The sequence below is a fragment of the Musca domestica genome, unplaced genomic scaffold (genome assembly GCF_030504385.1).
Source record: "Musca domestica strain aabys unplaced genomic scaffold, Musca_domestica.polishedcontigs.V.1.1 49, whole genome shotgun sequence".
NCBI classification, from domain to species: Eukaryota; Metazoa; Arthropoda; class Insecta; order Diptera; family Muscidae; genus Musca; species Musca domestica.
In genome coordinates, this window is record NW_026712344.1 from 3240556 (window position 1) to 3262225 (window position 21670).

Below are 21670 nucleotides of genomic sequence, written 5' to 3' on the forward strand. Positions count from 1 at the left end.
CCGGTTTTGACATATATTTTTTATACCCTACAACACTATGTGTTGGGGGTATTATAAGTTTGATTGGGCCAAAAATTATGTAACACCTCGAAATATTGGTTTCCCATATAGGAAAGTATATATGGATCTTCCTAGCTCGCCGAGCTGAGTCGATCTAGCTATGTATGTCCGTCCGTCCGCCTGTCCGTCTGTCCATGTTAATTTGTAATCACTCTACAGGTCGCAATTATGGCCCGATCTTCACGAAATTTAGAATGTAGGTGGGGCTTGGACCAGAATAGAACCCTATTGCATTTGGAGATGATCGCCAAATGTTTAGGGGTTGAAATGAACCAAATACTGAAAAAATGTCGGATTTTGCAGTAGCTATACAGGTCACAATTATAGACCAATCGACGCATTGTAGCTAGAGTTTAGGGCGGGGAAGAAGCCTACCAATTTGGGTGGTCATCGGATAATATTTAGCGGGTAAAATAGACCATATCTTTTGTGTTGAAAAAAATCAAAATTTTTCATTAAACCGTGAATATTTTAAATCCCGGCGAAATCACAAAGCCATCACAAGGTTACTTCTGACCTTTACATTGATGTTATTATCCAAAAAATCGGATATATAGCAAAATATGTGCGATATATATGTCTATCAAAGAAGATATGCTTGAAAGATCTCTTATATGTCGAGAACGGCTGAACTGATTTCGACAGTTCTCATTAATTCAGAATGGCCTCTTGGCAGGAAAGAAAAAACGTCTAAAAAAATCGCATAAAAATATCTCTCTAAGATGAAAATATTGATTTTGTAAAATTTTCTCATATTTTTTCAATTTTGTCATATTTTTGGCATATTTTCATTTTGAATTTAATGTTTGGTAATATTTTTACAGCTAACAAAACTAAGTAGTTAGGATATCAGGATATCATATACAGATCGCATTTATGGATCCTTACGAAATTTTGCATGGGGATAAGATGAGGGTCAGAATAGAAGCCTACTCTTTTTTGGAGATGATCGCAATATATTTAGGGGTTGAAATGGACCAAAAAAAAAAAATGCAAAATTGTCAGCAGGTCGTAATTATCGCCCGATCATCACGCACATTTAAATGGGGGTTACCGGACATTGCAAAAGCCAAGCAGTTTTGGATGGCCATCCAAAAATATTCAATGTGTGAAGGAGTTTGCCAACTTTTATAGACAAAATACGAAAATGTCAATTCCAGTGACTTTTTGGAGAATTCACAAATACAGGAAAGACGCACTTCCGACTATTTCGTTAACGCTGATTTCGTTGAAGAATATAGTCAAATGTCTATATCTCATATAGATGCGTTTCAGTCAAAAACTATTAATAAATGTTAATCTTTTGCCACTTCTGAGAGGTTATAGGTCTTTGGGAAATATTGGTTCCAGATCAAGGAAGACCATTTACGTGCAACATCTACCAATAAATTGGAAATGAGAAAAAAAAGTTTGAGTTGCTATTATTATTTCTTTTATTATTTGTCACAATATCTTGTGGAATTCTTCCGAGTATCTCGCCTATATAAACTGTATCGTTTATTATAGTGTTGTAGGGTATTCAACGGTCGGCCCCGCTCGAATGTAGCCTTTGCTTACTTGTTTAATTGTACCCTCAGTCATATGGCTACAGAGGGTATATATCATTTGATACGGTCAAAACGTGCTTAATCTAAATAACGGCGATAGGCCCTAGGTCTCTTTGAATCAAATCCGTTTCAGAGCATTTGGAGTCCGTCTGATAACTCTCGAAGGGTGTCCCCGATTTGATCCCAATTTGGTACATTGTAATATTTTTATCAAACTTAGATCGAGTTCGGAGATGATCAACATCGGTCCACTCCTTCTGGTACCTCCCTCACAAAGGGTCAATATTTTCAAAGAAAAAGTTGCCTCAGACGAAGGATCATTTGATTTTGTGCAAACTTTGAAAATCCCTATATTCTTGTCAGTGGTAGATTAGCTGCGACAATGGACAATATCGGCCCACTCCATTAAGTCCCATCTCCACAGAGGGTCAACATTTTGAATAATAATTACTCTTATCAAATGAGAAATAAGAGTCCAATTGTCTTCGAATTTCACACATCCCAATATTTTCTTCGACGCAAGATCTGGTGTGAAGGTGGTTAAAATAACCATAGCGAACATAAAATGCGAAAGTAGCATCCAACTCTCTTAAGAGTTCACACATCCCAATATTTCTACTTAAACAAGACCTGATGTGAAGATGGAGTATATAGGACCACTTCTTCTGGCACCTTCCCCACAAAGGGGAAATTTTTTTAGAATAATTATACGTCTCATAAAATGTGAAATAAGCATCCGATTGTCATTAAATTTCACACACCCAATATTTCTATCACCACAACAGGTGGTATGGGACATATCGGTCTGGTACCTCCCCCAAAATTGTTGTATCAAAATATTTCTCTCAAACAGAGATCTGTCAGGAATGTGGAATTTATCGGTTCTCTCTTTTTTTAGATATCGGTCCTTTCTTTCTGGTACGCCCGCAAAACGGATCAAAAGTTTGAAGAGGTAACTGAAATAAACATCCTATTCCTTTCAAACTCGTCATCAACACAAGATCTGTTGAAAAGATGGTAGATATTGTCAGACAGGCTAGAAGGCCATAATTCGTGCGAAAGGTGACCGATTCGAACAAATCTAAACTTATTCTAAAAAGTGATGCTATTTCCGACTTTTTTGCTTTCATTCAATAAAATTAAAAAAAAGGAAAAATTATGGCGTTTGACTTTGTTGCAGTCTTTTTACCCTACACCACAAGGTGGTCAGGGTATTATGTCTTTGTGCATTTGTTTGTAACAGGCAAAAGGAAACGAGATAGATCCATAGTTCCTTTTGATGATCTGCATAGAATCACATTCTGAGTCGATTTATGCATGTCCGTCCGTCCGTCTGTCCATGTATTTTTGTGAACAAAGTACACTTCGCATTTATTACCCTATCCAGATGAAATTTTGCACAAATCATTTGTTTGGCCCAAGGACAAACCATATTGAAATTGGAGATAATCGGTCAAAATTTAGATATAGCTCCCATATACATCTTCGTCCGATTTGCCTTTTATTGTGCACCAAACGTGTAAAATCAGCCCAAATATTATGGAATTTTGCACATACAACCAAATTAGGCCTGAAAATAAGTATGCCAAATTTGATCGAAATCGGTTCAGATATAGCTATAGCTCCCATATATATTGTTCATCCGATTTGTTATTTTTGTCCTCCGCAGCCGTAATATGCACTCTGTAACAACAATATTTGGGGAAATATATGAAATACAGCTCAGAAATACATTTGCTAAATTTTATCGAGATCGGTTCAGTTTTGGATATAGCTTCCATATATAACTTCGTCCGATTTACTTTTTATTGTGCACCAAACGTCTAATATTTGTCCAAATGGGATGGAATTTGGCACTTACGACCGAATTGAGTTTAGAAGCTAGTATGTCAAATTTGGTGGAGATCGGTTCAGATATAGCTATAGCTCTCATATATATTGTTCATACGATTTGTTATATTTGTTACCCACAGCCGTAATATGCACCCCGTAACAACGATATTCAGGGAAATATATCAAATACAGCTCAGAAATATCTTTGCCAAATTTTATCGAGATCGGTTCAGATTTGGATATAGCTCCCATATATATCTTTATCCGATTTCAAATTAATTGTGCACCAAATGGGCAATACAAGTCCTAATTTAAAAGATACAAATGCTTCGGCATATTTAGTCCTTTGAACTTTAAATTACAATTATAATCATAGCGTGTATGATTGAATTCTCCCATAAAAACTTTTAATTGTCATGCGAAGCTCTACTAAATTAGCAAAGTGGTGTAGGGTATCATAAAGTCGGCCCCGCCCGACTTTAAGACTTTCTTTACTGATTTTATCTCACACTGTATATGTAAACAAACAGACATTGGCTGAGGTATATCCTAGCTTAACTGTGCTACTTATTTTCAAAAATATTCAAAACAAAACAATGTTGACGAACAAATTGGGGTTTGGATATCTAAGCTAAGTTCTAAATTTTAGCCGCTCATGTGTAATTTGATGACAATGATCTGTCAATTAATATCTAACTACGTCCTCCACGCAATGTAATGTTTAAAATCACAATCCATGCCACCAAATAAGAAACATCGTTTCTAGATAATTGTTTTTGTTTACTTTTTCAAATAACACTGTGCGACAAAATTCAATTTTTTCAATAGTTACGGGAAATCCAGCAGATTATGAAAGTATAGCTAAAAACAGAAGACACATGTATTGGCATTTTGAAAGTTGACATCGAAAAGTAGCCAAAATAGAGGGGGTAAGTTCTCCCCTCTCCACACTTTTGGAAATTTTCGGATGGATAAATATTCCTAGTAATCCGTGCATTTTAAGTAGATAGTGTATTCAACAAAATTGCAGAAAAACAGGAGGAAGGGGATTTTGGAGCGGAGGAGAAGAGCATTTTAGTAGGGTCAAAAAGAGGGTATTTTAGCTCCTTTTTTAAATATGATTAAAAACTAAAAATGGCATCGTAGGAAATCAAAATATTCCTCTATATTATTTGTCATAAAATTCTACTATTGGTCCCGGAAGACGTCAAGAGCTTAAATCTTACCTAAACGCTAGGAATTCATATACAGGGTGAGATGAAAAACTGCAAACCAACTTCAGACTGCTGTCATTACTAAGCTACTCGTCCGACAGCTGTTGAAATTATTCCAGTGGCAGCTCATTATAATGTTTACAAGCGTACAAAAGCATTTTGGTGAGAATTTGTTTGTTCGTGATGGAATTCAAGCGTGATAGTGGGATTTCTTTGTATTTGGCTGGCTATCGTTAGAGCACTCCAGCATTTAAATGTGAATACATATTTTGTGTCTCGTACCATCGCTCGTTATCGTGATACTGGTAGCGTAGCCCGACGTCAAGGAAGTGGACGGAAGAAAACAGCAACATCAGCAGAAATGGTTCGAAAAGTAAAGAAGCGACTTAATCGAAACCCGTGTAGCAGTGGCTGAAAAATGGCTCGTGAGCTGAACATATGAGCTCGAGGTAAAGCCATTGATTTTCCAAAAAAGTGAAAGGACAACAGAAAGAAAATAGACTCAAAAGAGCTAAAGAGTTGCTTCGCTTGGCCGAAAGTGGTGAACTGCCGAATTTGGTTTTCTCCGATGAGAAAACACTCGTTGTTCAGTTGTTTGTAAACAAACAAAATTATAGTGTTTACTTGCCAAAGAGGTCAGCTGAAAATGTGCACCTTCGGTTGGCCACCAGAACTCAAGCGCCGGCCATGGTGATGGTGTTGGCCGCTAAACAGCCGATGGTCGCTCTCCGCTCATATTTATCGACCGTGCCATCAGAATAAATGCTGAATATTATGGCGAAAATATTCTGGGGGGTGTACTAAAGTCTTGGGCTCGCCCCTTGCGTTCCTCGCCCCATTTCCAACGCACAATGGCCACCAAAATCTCCGGATACCAATCAGTTGGACTATTGTGTCTGAAGTATTTTGAAAAGCAAGGTTGGCACTAAAAAATAACAAAGTGTCGATCACTTCAAGTAAGCGCTTCGCCGGGAATGGGCCAAAATATCGCAGAGCAACATTCGGGCAGCGTGTGGCGGTTTCATTGGCCGTTTGAAGGCCATAAATCGTGCCAAAGGTGAAAAATTCGAACAAATCGAAACTTATTCTAAAATTTGATGCTATTTCCGACATTTTTTGCTTTCATTCAATAAAATTAAAAAAAATAGATATATTTGAAAGCTATTACTATATCTAAACTGATTTTCACCAAATTTTACGTACTTGTTTGTAGACTGAATTTGGTCGGATGTGACAAAATATAGACCATTTGTTGCACAATTAACCCCAAATCGGTTAAGGATATATATGGGAGCTATATATAAATTTGAACAGATTCTCACCAATTTCAATAGGGTTAGTCAAACAAATATTGTTTGAAAAATTTCATCTCAATCGGATAATAAATGCGACCTGCGTTTTGTTCACAAAAATACATACATGGACAGTCGGACTGACATGCATAAGTAGACTCAGAAAGTGAGTCTATACACAGAGACATTATACCATTACCATAATGTTTTTGACTTGCATGACATTAATATTTTCGACCAAAAAAAATCTCGCATTTTTATCTGCAATAATACCGAAGACACTATATACATAAAATACACGAATTCCGAGGAATCAATTTAATCATAAAATTAATTAATCATAAAATTTCCAAAAGTGTGGAGGATGGGAAACTTTCTCCTCTATTCTGGCTACTTTTTGATGTAAACTTTCAAAACGCCAATACACGTGTCTTCTTTTTTAGCTATACTTTCATAAACTTTTGGATTTTCCGCGTATTTTTTTTAGTTTGCACAGTGTAATTATATGACTATTTTCCATCCGCATGGCGATAAAATTTCAATTAAAATTCATTTTTAATGGAGGCAGGTAATTATGGGAAAAACACATGTCTGACTGACTGCAGTAGCAATTGGATTGGATCTCATTGAATAGTTTTAAAATACTTTCGAGTTTTCGATGTCTAATGCTATTGAATGATTATGGTCATGGTTTTGCGTATTTTTCTATTTATTGGTTTTTGTGTCACAGTAAGTTACAATCGAATAAATATTCCCATACATATTAAAGTTGTCCCTGTTTTAGACCACATGTGGCGAAAGTTATTTGAAGATTACCAAAATTGTGTGCGAAACACATCCGAGCTTTATTCACAATCATTCGTGTGCCCTGAAACCGGTTAATCGTTACAAAACTTTCATTTTAATGGACTGTTGGATAAAGACTCAATTAAGGAACTCATCGGTAAGTATTTGTTAATATGTTTATTTGCTTTAATAATGTGTGAAATGCCTGGCCAAATATTGCCTTCTTTGTATGTTTAGCAATGACAGTATAAAATTTGTTTTAATTATTGTGTATCTATATTTAAAAACATAAGAATAAAGACGGGTAGGGAGAGGAGTTATTACCGATTAAAACAGTATTATTGGAATTTAATAACATACATTTTTATTTCGTGTTTTATGACCTTCATAGATATTCAAAATTTTGACCCTTGTTGGGGTGGTACCTTAAGGAGTGGACCGATATGTTCCATCTTCACAACAAACCTTGTGGTAATAATAATATTGAGATGTGAAGACAATCGGACCCTTATATTACATTTTATAAAAGTTACAATTATCCAAAATGTTGACCCTTTGTGGGGGAGTTACTTGATGGAGTGGACCGATATTGTCCATGTTCGCACCTGACCTAGTACTAATTTAATGCTATTTTTTATGAAATACCACTAATTTAGTGCAATGGTTTTGTGGTATTTAACACTAAATGTAGTGGTAGTGCTATTGAAATTTCACTACCACTAAAATTTAGTGGTAGTGCAATTTTTATCACTAAATGAACAGTGATAGTGCAATTATTAGTGCACTAAAAATACAGTGCATTATGCCCATCTCTGATTACGATATACCAAATATGCACCAAATCGGATACTCCCTTTGAGAGTTATCGTGCGCACCAGCAAACCAGACAGACGGACGGACATCGCTAGATCGACTCCAAATGTCCTGAAACGGATTTGGTTCAAATAGACCTAGGGTCTAAAACTGTTATTTCGATGAGACCGATTTGGCCGTATCAAGTAATATATACCCTCTCTAGCCATATGGATGAGGGTATACAAAATACAAAACTTGCAGGTTCTGAAACTGGACCCAATTGTTTACAGTTTTTACAATTAAAATTGAGGTAGGCACAAAATTATCTCAGGTCAATTGTGTACACAAATAGATCTGTTGGTATTGAATTCGTTATAGATTAGAATATATTATTGGAGCCAAATCGATGAACAAGTTAATAGGAAAGAGGAAAATTTTACTATCTGTGGCCTATCTTTGGTCATGGTCGGATTTTTTGAAGGACATCTAACTTTACTAATGTTCCAATTTCGAAGAATTTGCTAAAAACATTTGAAAAGAACTTGAAAATTATTAAAAAATAAAGAACCAGTAAAAAAAGTCTTAAAATCGGGCGGGCCGACTTTATGATACCCTACACCACTTTGCTAATTAAGTAGAGTTCCACATAAAAATTAAAAATTTTTATGGGAGAATTCAATCATACACGCTATATGATTGATTATAATTATAATTTAAAGTTCAAAGGACTAAATATGCCGAAGCATTTGTATCTTTTAAATTCGGACTTGTATTGCCCATTTGGTGCACAATTAATTTGAAATCGGATAAAGATATATATGGGAGCTATATCCAAATCTGAACCGATCTCGATAAAATTTGGCAAAGATATTTCTGAGCTGTATTTTATATATTTCCCTGAATATCGGTTGTGGGTAACAAATATAACAAATCGGATGAATAATATATATGGAAGCTATAGCTATATCTGAACCGATCTTCACCAAATTTGACATACTAGCTTCTAGACTCAATTCGGTCGTAAGTGCCAAATTCCATCCTATTTGGACAAATATTAGACGTTTGGTGCACAATAAAAGGTAAATCGGACGAAGTTATATATGGGAGCTATATCCAAATCTGAACCGATGTCGATAAAATTTAGCAAAGGTATTTCTGAGCTGTATTTGATATATTTCCCCAAATATTATTGTTGCAGAGTGCATATTACGGCGGCGGTGGACAACAATAAAAAATGAACAATATATATGGGAGCTATAGCTATATCTAAACCGATTTCGATCAAATTTGGCATACATATTTTCAGGCCTAATTTGGGTGTATATGCAAAATTCCATACAATTCGGGCTGATATTACACGTTTGGTGCACAATAAAAGGCAAATAGGACAAAGATATATATGGGAGCTATATCTAAATTTTGACCGATTATTTCCAATTTCAATGGGGTTCGTCCTTGGGCCAAACAAAATTTCATTTGGATCGGGCAATAAATGCGACCTGTACTTTGTTTACAAAAATACATGGACAGACGGACGGACGGACATGCATAAATCGACTCAGAATGTGACTGTATGCAGATCATGAAAAGGAACTATGGGTCTATCTCGTTTCCTTCTGCCTGTTACAAACAAATGCACAAACACATAATACCCTGACCAACTTGTGGTGTAGGGTATAAAAATCGTCAAAATATACCGTTTAAATGAAAACTCTTATATGGGAGCTATACGTAGACGAGGAGCTGCATACACAATTTAAAACAATTCCTTTGAATAATGTCGCTTATATTACCAAAATACCGAAAAAAGGGAGGTACCGTTATATGTGGGGTATACAAACACGTGGACCTGCATAGTCATAGGTTGAATTTGAAACAATTCCGACAAAAAAAAACATCAAAATACTGGATATCTGGAGGTACAGTTACATGGGGCCTAAACTAAATCGTGGACCTTTACGACCAATTGTCTCCCAGAAAAGGTAGTGCCTATTACGAACTGCAAATACCAAGTTCGGGATAATTCTGTTGAAAAATTTGACTTAGATCATTAAAAACCGAATATGGGAGTAATAGAATGGTGTTGGCATGTACAGGAAATTTTCTGTCATAGGAGAGAGTATCCATTAAAAATTAAAGAAAATCTGGTGAAAACTGAGACTCAAATCATCAACATACGGAATATGTGGAGGTACAGTTATATGGGAAACCAAACCAAAAGATGGACCAATATTGACAGTTCTATGCAAAGATGTTTCTTACATGATGGGAACATATGCTGCCAAATTACCACACAAAAACTTTAAATCTGTCGGCGATTTCGTTACATCCGCATAGAATTTTATGCTGATCAAAAATATATATTTTGTGGTATGTATATTTATATTTCGAAGTGTTACAAACGGAATAAGAAACCTAATATACCCTCCATACTATGGTGGAGGAATAAAAAAGCAGAGTCCAATGAAATCAAGATGAGAGTGAAAGTTTGGCCCTTTGACAGCTTTAAACAATGTCTTCTGGGTATCTTAGAACATGTCGTACCAAGTTGTTATAATTTGTGTCGCAACTAGAATTATAAATAAAACATAAAAATTATTCTCTCAAACCGAGGGCTTCAAGAACGCCCAAAGAAAAAATCTAAAAGTGTTAAATCGCACGATGTAGGCGGCCAGTTCTGGTCTCATGTTATTATCATTTTGGTTTATGGTATTATCATTAATGTATGTTCAGCATAATACAAATATTTTTATTACTCTTTTTTACAGGTAAACCTGGCATTGTATGTTCGAAACAGCGCGAATATCTATAAACCATTCGTAATTAATGCAACTATTAACGTGTGCCAGCTCTTTGCCAAGAGTACGCAGGGTGCTTATGGAAAAATTATAAAAACAATTTTCAGCAGATTCACCAACATAAATCATTCTTGCCCCTTTTCGGTAAGTAGCTAATGATAACAAAAACTACCAAATATCGGGTAGTACCGTTATATGGGGATATACGAAGTGGTTGACCTATTACCATAAACATATATATATATATATTTTCATTACAGGGTCATATCTTCGTTAGAAACGCATATTGGGACTCTTCACTGTTGCCGGCGCTACCACAGAATTCATATAAAGCTGTTTTCACCTTCTACGAAGGTTATCCATTGAAAAATTATGGCTTTGTAGAATATTTTGCTGAATATATAGAAAAAAGGACTAAGTCCACTTTAGGATAAGAATATAAAATATTAAAAGAGTTTAACTTTGAAATGATCTTTTATATTTAAAACTAGTAAAGAAAGGTCAAATGTCGGACGGGCCGACTTTAGCATATTGTTCACAGCATATTTAGTGGAGATAATAAACGTTAAAAAAAGCTGCAAGTTCGGCCGGGCCGAACTTTAAATACCATTTGGAACGAATTTGACAATTTTCAACAAAAAAACGTTAAAAATGCTGTCTATACGACGACGTGGATTTTTGCCATAAGCCATTACAATATTCAAACGCTAAATTTGAAAAAAAAAAATCGGTGAAAAATGTACCTAAAATCATCAAAATACCGAATATCGGGAGGTACAGTTATATGAGGGCTATACGAAGACGTGGGCCTGCACAGAAAATTTACTGTCATAGGCTGTAGTATGCATTACAAACTTCAAACAGCAAATTTGAAACAATTCCGATGAATAATGTCACTAAAATCATCAAAATACCGAATATCGGGAGGTACCGTTATATGAGGGCTATACGAAGACGTGACGAACTTCAGACGATAGACAATTTTCTGTCAAAGGCTATAGTATCCATTACGAACTTCAAATATCAAATTTAAAACAATTCCAGTGAATAATATCTCTAAAATTATCAAAATATCGAATTTCCTGTCATAGGCTGTAGTATACTTTAAATACCGAACTTTAAATACCAAATTTGAAACAATTCCGTTGTACGTTTCGGTATATCCCTCCATTATATGTGGGCTATACCGAAACGTGGACCTATCCAATACTAAAAGTCCTGCGGACATAATATACATTTGGGTAAAATTTTATCAACCTACTTCATTTCGTTAGGAAGCTAGAGTGATTTACACAGACGGACTGACATGGCTAAATCGACATAGAATTTTATGCTGATCAAGAATATATATACCTTGTTGGGTCTAAAATGTATATTTCGAGGTGTTACAAACGGAATGACAAACTTAATACACCCTCCATACTGTGGTGGAAGGTATAAAATATATATCAGAGTTACAGCTATATGGGTATCGAGTTTCAACAAATGTCCTATTTGCTTCCAGAATAAAAACATTTAAATGTACCAAAATCCATCCAATTTGGACTTATATAAACCATTCTGTGGTTTTTTATATCTTTAACTTTAGCATAAATCGAATGGAAAAAATATATATTTTTAAATCGGATGAGCGTTACGTTTGGGAGCTACATTTTAACCGATTTGCGGTATAAAAAATCGGATGATACTATATCTGAACTAACTTTTACCAAATTTGAAGTACTTGTACTGAATCCAGTCGAATGTGCCGAACAAATATTATTAAAAAATTTAAACGAGCAATGTTGTATATGTAAGATATATCTAAATCCGAACCGATATCCACCGAAATTGCCAGACATACTTCTGGACTGAACTGGACTGTGTGCTAAAATTCATTTGATATGAGATCTATATCCATATTTATATCCAATTTAAATAGAGCTCGTCTTTGGATCATACAAATGATTTGTGGAACATTTCAACTCAATCAGACAATAAATGCGACCTGTACTTTATTTACAAAAATACGATAAAAAAACTGCAACAAAGTTTTTTAAATTTTTGTAATAAAAAAATGTCGGAAATAGCATCAAATTTTACAATAAGTTTAGATTTGTTCGAATTATGGCCCTTAAAGGCCAATAAAACCGTCACATGCTGCCCAAATGTTGCTCTGTGGTATTTTTGGCCAGTTCCGGCGAAGCGCTTGCTTGAGGTGATCGACACTTTGGTATTTTTTAGTGCCAACCTTGCTTTCCAAAATACCGCAGACACAATAGTCCAACGGATTGGTATCCGGAGATTTTGGTGGCCATTAAGCGCTGGAAAGGGAGCGAGGAATCTCATTTTGTAACCATTTTTGAGTGGCGCGTGCTGAGTGCGATGGTGCTGACTCCTTTTGGAATGCGCAAGGTCTTCGGCCAAAATTTTTGTGTGCACAAGGCTTTAATACATATTCGACATTTATTCTGCGGCCATGGTCGATTAATAAGAGCGAAGAGCGACCATCGGCTGTTATGGCGTCCTTCACCATCACCATGGGCGGCGCTTGAGTTCTGGTGGCCAACTGATGGAGCACATTTTCAGCTGACTTCTTTGGCAAGTAAACACGATCATTTTGTTTATTTACAAACTGCTGGACAACGAATATTTTCTCATCGGAGAACCAAACCAAATTCGGGAGTTTACCACTTTCGGCCAATCGAAACAACTCTTTAGCTCTTTTGAGTTTATTTTCTTTGTGTTGCGGTGTAAGTTCTTGCACTTTTTAGAATTTCAATGGCTTTACCCGAGCTCATTTTTCAATATTTGCCGAATGGAATATTGCGATATGTCCAGCTCACGAGCCATTTTTCGGTCACTGCGACGCGGGTTTCGATCAATTCGCTTCTTTATTTTTCGAGTGGCTTACAAATGACAGCAGTCTGAAGTTGGTTGCAATTTTTCATCTCACCCTGTTATTTAAATCTGATTTGGCTCAAAAGTTCATAATGACCCGAAATGTCGGTTTCATATACGGATCATCATATTTCGACGGGCTATGTCGATCGCGCTTCATATGTCCATCCGTTTATTCATGCCTCAATTACGGCCCGATTATTATTTGTTTTCCTGATTTTAAGTGGCTTAACATGTCACAAAAGGTACGAGTTTTGAACAAATAAGGAGCGCAAAAATTTTGCACGATACCTTTGCCGGTTGAAATCAAACGGAGAAACGAAACAAAAATATGCTCCTAAATTAAAAATAATACAATAGTTATAATATCACAAAATTCAACACATAAGTATTTTCAAAAAAATTGCTAACTTTGGGGATACATGGGAACCATTTTTACAATTCACTCAAGAGTTTCCTGCTATGGCTCATTTTTACAATAAAACTCTGTCTAGGCTAGCCCGCAGATCTAATGCCTATTTTTTTGACAATTTTTATGAATTATTAACATTAAAAAAATATTTTCCACTTGAACGGACATTTCAATTAACAAAAAAAGACTTGATTCAATTTTAATGATTACACATATTTGTGGAAGATAAACAATTCGACAATATTATTGAATTATTTTAGAATGCAGTAGAGTTTCCGTTGATCAATAGAATTACACGGTTGCAACAATGCTACTGCGTTTTATTTTTCTGTTGAGCATTTGAGCCACAGTAAGTCTGACTCTGATCGATGAAATAAAACATTCTGTCTTGGGTTCTGTTTATTTTAGACAATCTTTGGTGAAACTATTCTTAAATCTACGAAAATTGTGTGTGAAACACATCCGAACTATATACACAATCACACATGTGCCCTGAAGCCGATTAATCGCTATAAAACCTATATTCAAATGGACTGTTGGATAAAAAAAGAATTGAAAAATACATCGGTAAGTGGGTTTAATTTGGTGATGCGTAAATCTGGTAATTATCAGGACATAGTCAATATAGTCCAAATCTGCCACGTTGTAATATTTATATAAGACATCAGGTACGAAATAGAAAATATTGGCCTACTCACTCGGTACCCTCACAAAAATGGGTCAACATTTTAATAATCATAACGAATATCAAGTATGGGGCTTTCATTAGTCCTTATTCGGGAAGCTACAATACTAAAGACCAAAGAAAGAAAATTAATCAAAAACAAGTTAAAAAGCAGTAAGTTCGGCCGGGCCGAACTTTGAATACCCTCCACCATTTGGAACGAATTTGGAAATTAAAAAAAAAAAATAAAATCCTTAAAAGATTCTATTGAATTTTAAAAATACCGAATATTGCCGTTATATTGGGGTCTAAACGACGTGGACCTACATAGGCATTGTTTGCCATTAGCCATTACCATATTCAAATTCGAAAATTGAAATAAACGGTGAATAATGTAGCTTAAATCATCAAAATATCGTATATAGGGCGGTACCATTATATCGGAGCTGTGCGAAGACCTGGACCTGCATAGACATTTTTCTGTCACAGACTGTAGTTCCAATTACGAACTCTAAATACGTAATTTGAAACAATTCCGGTGAATAATGGCGCTAAAATCATCAGAATACCGAATTTTGGGAGGTACCGTTATATGGGGGCTATACGAAGATGTGGACCTGCACAGACAATTTTCTGTCATAGGCTGTAGCATTCATTGCGAATCTCAAATACCAAATTTGAAACTATTCCGATGAATAATGTCGCTAATATCATCAAAATACCGAATATCGGGAGGTACCGTTATATGGGGGCTATATGAAAACGTGGACCTACATGGCCCATTTACGAACTTAACTTGCCTACTTGAAAAATAAACACGTGTGCAAAATTTTAGCCTTCTATCCCAATTCTTTCGAAATATAGCGTGATTACAACAGACAGACGGACAGACAGACAGACGGACATGGCTAAATCGACTTAGAATTTTACGCTGATCAAGAATATATATACTTTGTTGGGTCTGACATGAGTATTTCGAGGAGTTACAAACGGAATGACAAAGTTAATATACCCTCCATAGTATGGTGGAGGGTATAAAAAATGTGTAAACAAGTTAAAAAGCACCAGTCGGTTTTGTCGACAGATGTAAACCTCCAGACTTGAGTTATGATCATTCACACGGGTTGACCCATTATGGGGGAGGTTCCGAAGCAGTTGGCCAATATTGTCCAATTCGTATCTGATCTAAGTCTATATTAAGTCATATTTGGACTATATCGTCTTATTCCTATACTTTATATTAGATGTCTGTATATTTTTGGAAAATTTGCAAATATGCGTAAGGTACCAGATACAGCGGACCAAAATATTCCACTTCATCTAATGCTGATAAAAATATTGGTGTGTGAAAAATTTAAAGGAAATTGAACATTTATATGCAATTTTATGTGAAATCATAAATTCATATAAATTACATATTCATATATCAGATTTCTGGTTAAGAGTAATATTTGCTATAGCAAGTTTTATAGAATCGTCGACTTGTTTCGCAAATTATGATAGATATAAGAATTGGGCATTGGGGGTGAGGTACTAGAGGGGGTTGGCAGATATCTATCATCTTCATAACAGAGTTAGCAAAAATGTTTGGATGTGTGAAATTTTAATAAATTTGGATGCCTATTTCGTCTTTTATGAGCGTTTTTTTTTTTTTTTTTCAAAATTGTTAACTCTTTATGGGGAAGTACCAAATATATCCCATTTTTATGATCGTTTCGGTTATTCAAAATTTTTACTGCATAGAAAGAGAAAGGATAATCCGATTTTGCTCCAACTTTGCGAATCCTAGAACTTGCGTGCCAGGTCAGGTGTAAAAATGGACAATATCGTTCGACTCCATCAAGTACCTCCCCCACAAAGGGTAAGAATTTTGAATAATTACAACTCTTATAAAATGTGATGTAAAAGTCCGATTGTCTTCAAATTTCACACATCCCAATATTTATATTAACCCAAGATCTGGTGTTAAGATGGAATATATCGGTCCACACCTTCCGGTACCTCCCCCACAAGTGGTCGAAATTTTCAAAAAAAATATATTTTCGGCACAGAAGGTGAAACGATAATCGGATTTTGCTCCAACTTTGCAAATACTAATATTTGCATCAGTGCTAGGTCTGATGCGAAAACGGAAAATGTCGGTCCATTCCTTCTGGTACCTCCTCCACAAAGGGTCAACATTTCAAATAATTACAACTCTCATAAAATGTGATGTACGATTCCGATTGTCTTCAAAATTCACACATCCTAATATTTATATTAACCCAAGGTTTTATGATAAGATGGAATATATCGGTCCACTCCTTCTGGTACCTCCCCCACATATGATCGAAATTTTGAAAAAAATATTTTTGGGACTGATGGGGAAACAATAACCCGATTTTGCTCCAACTTTGCAAATCCTAATATTTGCGTCAGTGCTAAGTTAGGTGTGAAAATGGACAATATCGGTCCACTCCATCAAGTACCTCTTCCACCAATGGTCCAAATTTTCAATAATTACAACTCTCATAAAATGTGATGTACGATTCCGATTGTCTTTAAATTTCACACATCCCAACAATTATATTAACTCAAGATCTTGTGTTAAGATGGAATATATCGGTCCACTCCTTCTGGTACCTCCCCCACAAATGGTCGAAATTTCCAAAAAATACAGATTTTTTGCACAGAAAAAAACGATAATCCGATTTTGCTCCAACTTTGCAAATCCTAATATTTGCGCCAGTGCTAGGTCTGGTGCGAAATTTGACAATATCTTCCGGTACCTCGCTCACAAACGCTCAAAATTTTGAATATCCATGAAGCTCAAAAAAGCGATATCAACATCCGATTCCATTCCAGCCATGGTACATCTAAAATATTTCCATCAACACACGATCTGTTATAAAGATGGTAAATATCGGACCATTTCCACATAGCGTTCAAATTTTGAAAAACAACACGCTCAAAGAAAGCGGAATAAGAATCCATCTCTCTTCAAATTTCACACATACAAACATTTTTGCTAACACAAGATCTGTTGTGAAGACGCTATATATCTGCGAACCCCTTCTGGTACCTCACCCACAAAGAGACACAATTTTCAATACTTTTATATGTCATAAATTGCGAAACAACTCAGCGATTCTTTACAACTCTCTCTCTCTCTCTCTCTCTCTGAGATGAATATGGAATATAAGATTTCCCATAAATTGGATATAAATGTTCGATTTTCTTATATATTAATAATACTACTTATATCATATTTATTTAGGTACGATATGAAATGGACAATATTGATTTGCTTTGAGGGTATTTATCTGTCGGCAAAACCTACCCATATTTATACCCTCCACCATACCTGGAGGGTATATTAACTTTGTCATTCCGTTTGTAACTCCTCGAAATACTCATGTTAGACCCAACAAAGTATATATATTCTTGATCAGCGTAAAATTCTAAATCGATTTAGCGATGTCCGTCTGTCTGTCTGTACCCCCCTATATTCGGTATTTTGATGATTTTAGCGACATTATTCACCGGAATTTTTTCAAATTTGATATTTGAAGTTCGAATTGGATACTACACCCTAAGACAGAAAATTGTCTATGCTGGTCCAGGTCTTCGTATGTGCCCCATATATCAGTACATCCCTATATTCGGTATTTTGACGATTTTAGGTACAATACCCATCGAAATTGTTTGAGATGTGGTATTTGAAGTTCGTAATGGATGCTACAGCCTGTGACAGAAAATTGTCTATGCAGGTCCAGGTCTTCGCACAGCTCCGATACAATGGTACCTCCCTATATACGATATTTTGATGATTTTAGCTACATTATTCACCGTGTATTTCAAGTTTCGAATTTTAATAACAATAATAACAATGCCTATGTAGGCCCACATCGTATGCACCTCAATATTATAACAGAATGTTTCAATGATTTTGGTATTTTTAAAATTTTAACAGAATGTTTTAATGATTTTATTTTCTGAAAATTTCCAAATTCGTTCCAAATGGTGGAGGGTATTCAAAGTTCGGGCCGGCCGAACTTACTACTTTTTAACTTGTTTTAATTGTTTTTTTTTTTTTTTCTTTTTTAATTTCGACCTTTTTGGGGAAGTACTTGTCCATCTCCAAACTCAATCTAAGTTCGATAATATTATTAGTATGTAGCAAGTTTCGACCAAATCGGATACTGCCTTCGTGAGTCTTCGTGCGCACCAGCCAGCCAGACAGACGGGCCGACGGATATCGCTAGATCGACTCCAAATGTCTTGAAACGGATATGGTGCAAAGAGACCGTTAAAAAAACCGTTATTTCACGTTTTGACCGTATCATATGACATATACCCTTTCTAGCCATATAGTTTAGAGTATAAAAATGTGTAAAAAATATGTACTTTAAGGTACTAAGATTGTGAACAGGTCAAAACGGCTGAGTGTATAGAAAAATTTATCCAAAAATTGCTGACAAATACTAATAATTTGTATGAGATTTAAAAGAAGACCGTATTTGTACCTGATGTAAGACTGATACTAATAATTACATGTGCCAAGTTTTAACTAGGGTAAGTGTACCAGTAGTCGGCACTTTTAGAATTTTCGATTTTTCAATCTTTCAACATTCTGAGGAAATCTTTCAATTGCAGAAAAATAAAGTTGTTCAGATTCCAAATTTGTTTAGTTTTCGAAATAATAAACTAAAATTGAATTTGATTTTTATTAAATTGGCAAAATTTGCAATTTTACTAAAATAGTAGTTTTTTGCCAGTAGTCGGCGCCATTTTCCAATGCACGGCATGTCTATTTGCCAGTAGTCGGCATATGGTATATCAGTAAAAAAATATTATTTTGTATATATTTTTTTATTTCAAATGATATATTACTAATTCACAGTTTAATCCAGAATTTGTTTTATTTAATTATCTTTCTAAACCAAATATAGGTAGAAAATCAAAAATAGTATGATAACTTTCAGTAACGTATGGATTTTTAGTTAAAATAAAAATGAGATTAAATAAAAAAGTACCTTTTTTATATTTGCAATTTGTGAATTGATCTCTTTCATTTAGATAGGCAACATTTTTTTCAAAAACGTCAAATAGCTGATGTAAAAAACCTACTTAATTTAGAAAATTTTGTCAAAAAGCACAAATAAAAGCAACTGCCGACTCGAAACCATTTTTTTTAATTGAGTAGTTTTTGAATTACTTTTTTATTATTTTCTGAAGTTTCGGTGAAATTGGTCAAAAATTATATTTTTCTAGTAATCGGCACCCCCTGCCGACTACTGGCAAATCTCTTTTTTTTCTGTTCCTAATATCGGCATTAAATAATATAAGAGAAAAATGCTTGATTATGTATGTTTTTTAAGTTATAAAATGATCTTTAGACTGTTATTTACTGTTATAAAATATTTCTGATTCCAAAAGTATTAAATTTAATTTACTTAAATCGATTATTAAGTTGATGCCACCACTAATTTTTTTTCGCACGTGTTGGAAGATACTCACTGACAAAAACCATTATTCTCTCGTAATAAATGATAGGAGCTCATTTATTTTTATACCCTCAGCCATATGGCTACAGAGGGTATATATCATTTGATACGGTCAAAACGTGCCTAGTCGAAATAATGGTTTTAGACCCTAGGTCTCTTTGGACCAAATCCGTTTCAGAACATTTGGAGTCGATCTACCGATGTCCGTCCGTCCGTCTGTCTGTCTGTCTGGCTGGTGCGCACGATAACGCTCGAAGGGAGTATCCGATTTGATAGAAACTTGGTACATCGTAATATTTTTGTCAAACTTAGATCGAGTTCGGAGATGGGCAATATCGGTCCACTCCTTCTGGTACCTCCCACACAAAATGTCAAAATTTTCAAAGAAAATAATTTATTGCACAGAAAGAGAAAGGATAATCCGATTTTGCTTGAACTTTGCGAATCCTAATATTTTCATCAGTGGCAGGTCAGGTGCGAAAATGGACAATATCGGTCCATTCCCTCAAGTACCTCCCCCATAAAGGGTCAACATTTTGAATAATTACAACTATTATAAAATGTGATGTAAAAGTCCGATTGTCTTCAAATTTCACACATCCCAATAAATTTATTAGCCCTAGGTCTGGTGTGAAAATGGAATGTATCGGTCCACTTCTTCGGGTAACTCCCCCACAAAAGGTCGAAATTTTCAAAAACAATAAAATATATATATTTTCTTTTTCTGCACATAAAGAGAAGCAATAATCCGATTTTGCTCAAACTTTGCAAATCCTTATATTTGCATCAGTTCTAGGTTAAGTGCGAAAATGGACAATATCGGTCCAATCCATCAAGTACCTCCTCCACAAAGGGTCAACATTTTGAATAATCATAACTCTTATAAAATGTGATGTAAGGATCCGAACGTCTTCAAATTGCACACATTCCAATATTTTTTAAAAACCAAGATCTTCTGTTAACATGGAATGTATCGGTCCACTCCTTCTGGTACCTCCCCCACAAAGTGTCGAAATTTTGAATACCCATGAAACTCATAAAACGCCACATTAAGATCCAATTCCATTTATACTTGGCACATCTCAATATTTCTATCAACAAGATATCTGTTATAAAGGTGGTATAGATCGAACCATATAGGGTTCAAGATTTTGAAAAACAAAACGCCCAAATAAAGCGAAATAAGCATCCAAATCTCTTCAAATTTCACAAAAAAATTTTTTGCTAACACAAGATCTTTTATGAAGTTGATATATATATGCGAACCCCTTCTGGTACCTCACCCACAAAGGGTCACAATTTTCAATAATTTTATCTGTCATAACTTTCGAAACAATTTAGCAATATTTACTTTTTGCTATGCTCAAATATGCTCAAATTCAATAAGAAGCTTGATATGAATATGACATTTATCGGAATTTATGATATCGTATAAAATTGGACATAAATATCCTTTGTAATTTAGACTATTTTTCACTCAATATTTTTTATTTGTGTCAGATGAAGTATAAAAATGGAATATTTCGGTAGACTCTATTATCTATTATTATTATTACATATCTCATAAAAAGTGAAGGAGTGAGTCAATATAATCCATACCAGGAACGTTGGAATATTTATATCATATTTTTATGTCTGATACAAAATGGACAAGATTGGCCCATTCCTTTGGAACCGGCTCCATAGAGGGTCAAACGTTTGAATAATTGTAACACTAGTCAAATATATTTCGATTATTTTATCGAACATAGGCTGAGGGTATATATCTGTCGGCAATACCGACTGATACTTTTTAACTTGTTTTACAGAAAGAGAGTAGAGAGCAGAGAGGTTGACGTTTTTTTTTGCAATTATTTCATTATTTGGTCAATTCTATTCTTAGTTATTTAAGTATAAATTTCAA

General features: G+C 35.0%; 1 protein-coding gene across 1 annotated transcript; it reads left to right on the forward strand.

Annotated features, from left to right (window-relative positions):
* Nucleotides 1-6566: 6566 nt before the first annotated feature.
* LOC131804760 (uncharacterized) lies at nucleotides 6567-10759 on the forward strand. The gene is made up of 4 exons (XM_059127923.1): nucleotides 6567-6675; nucleotides 6731-6889; nucleotides 10296-10469; nucleotides 10586-10759. Exons 1-4 carry the CDS (start codon nucleotides 6622-6624, stop codon nucleotides 10757-10759), a joined length of 561 nt encoding a protein of 186 aa, XP_058983906.1. The 5' UTR covers nucleotides 6567-6621.
* Nucleotides 10760-21670: the final 10911 nt, after the last annotated feature.

Bases quoted from the DNA above. Each gene is read 5' to 3' on its own strand.
- LOC131804760 (XM_059127923.1), top strand. From the start codon at position 6,622: ATGATTATGGTCATGGTTTTGCGTATTTTTCTATTTATTGGTTTTTGT. The intron at 6,676-6,730 runs GTAAGTTACAAT...TCCCTGTTTTAG, and splicing joins TTATTGGTTTTTGTGTCACA to ACCACATGTGGCGAAAGTTA. The intron at 6,890-10,295 runs GTAAGTATTTGT...TCTTTTTTACAG, and splicing joins CTCAATTAAGGAACTCATCG to GTAAACCTGGCATTGTATGT.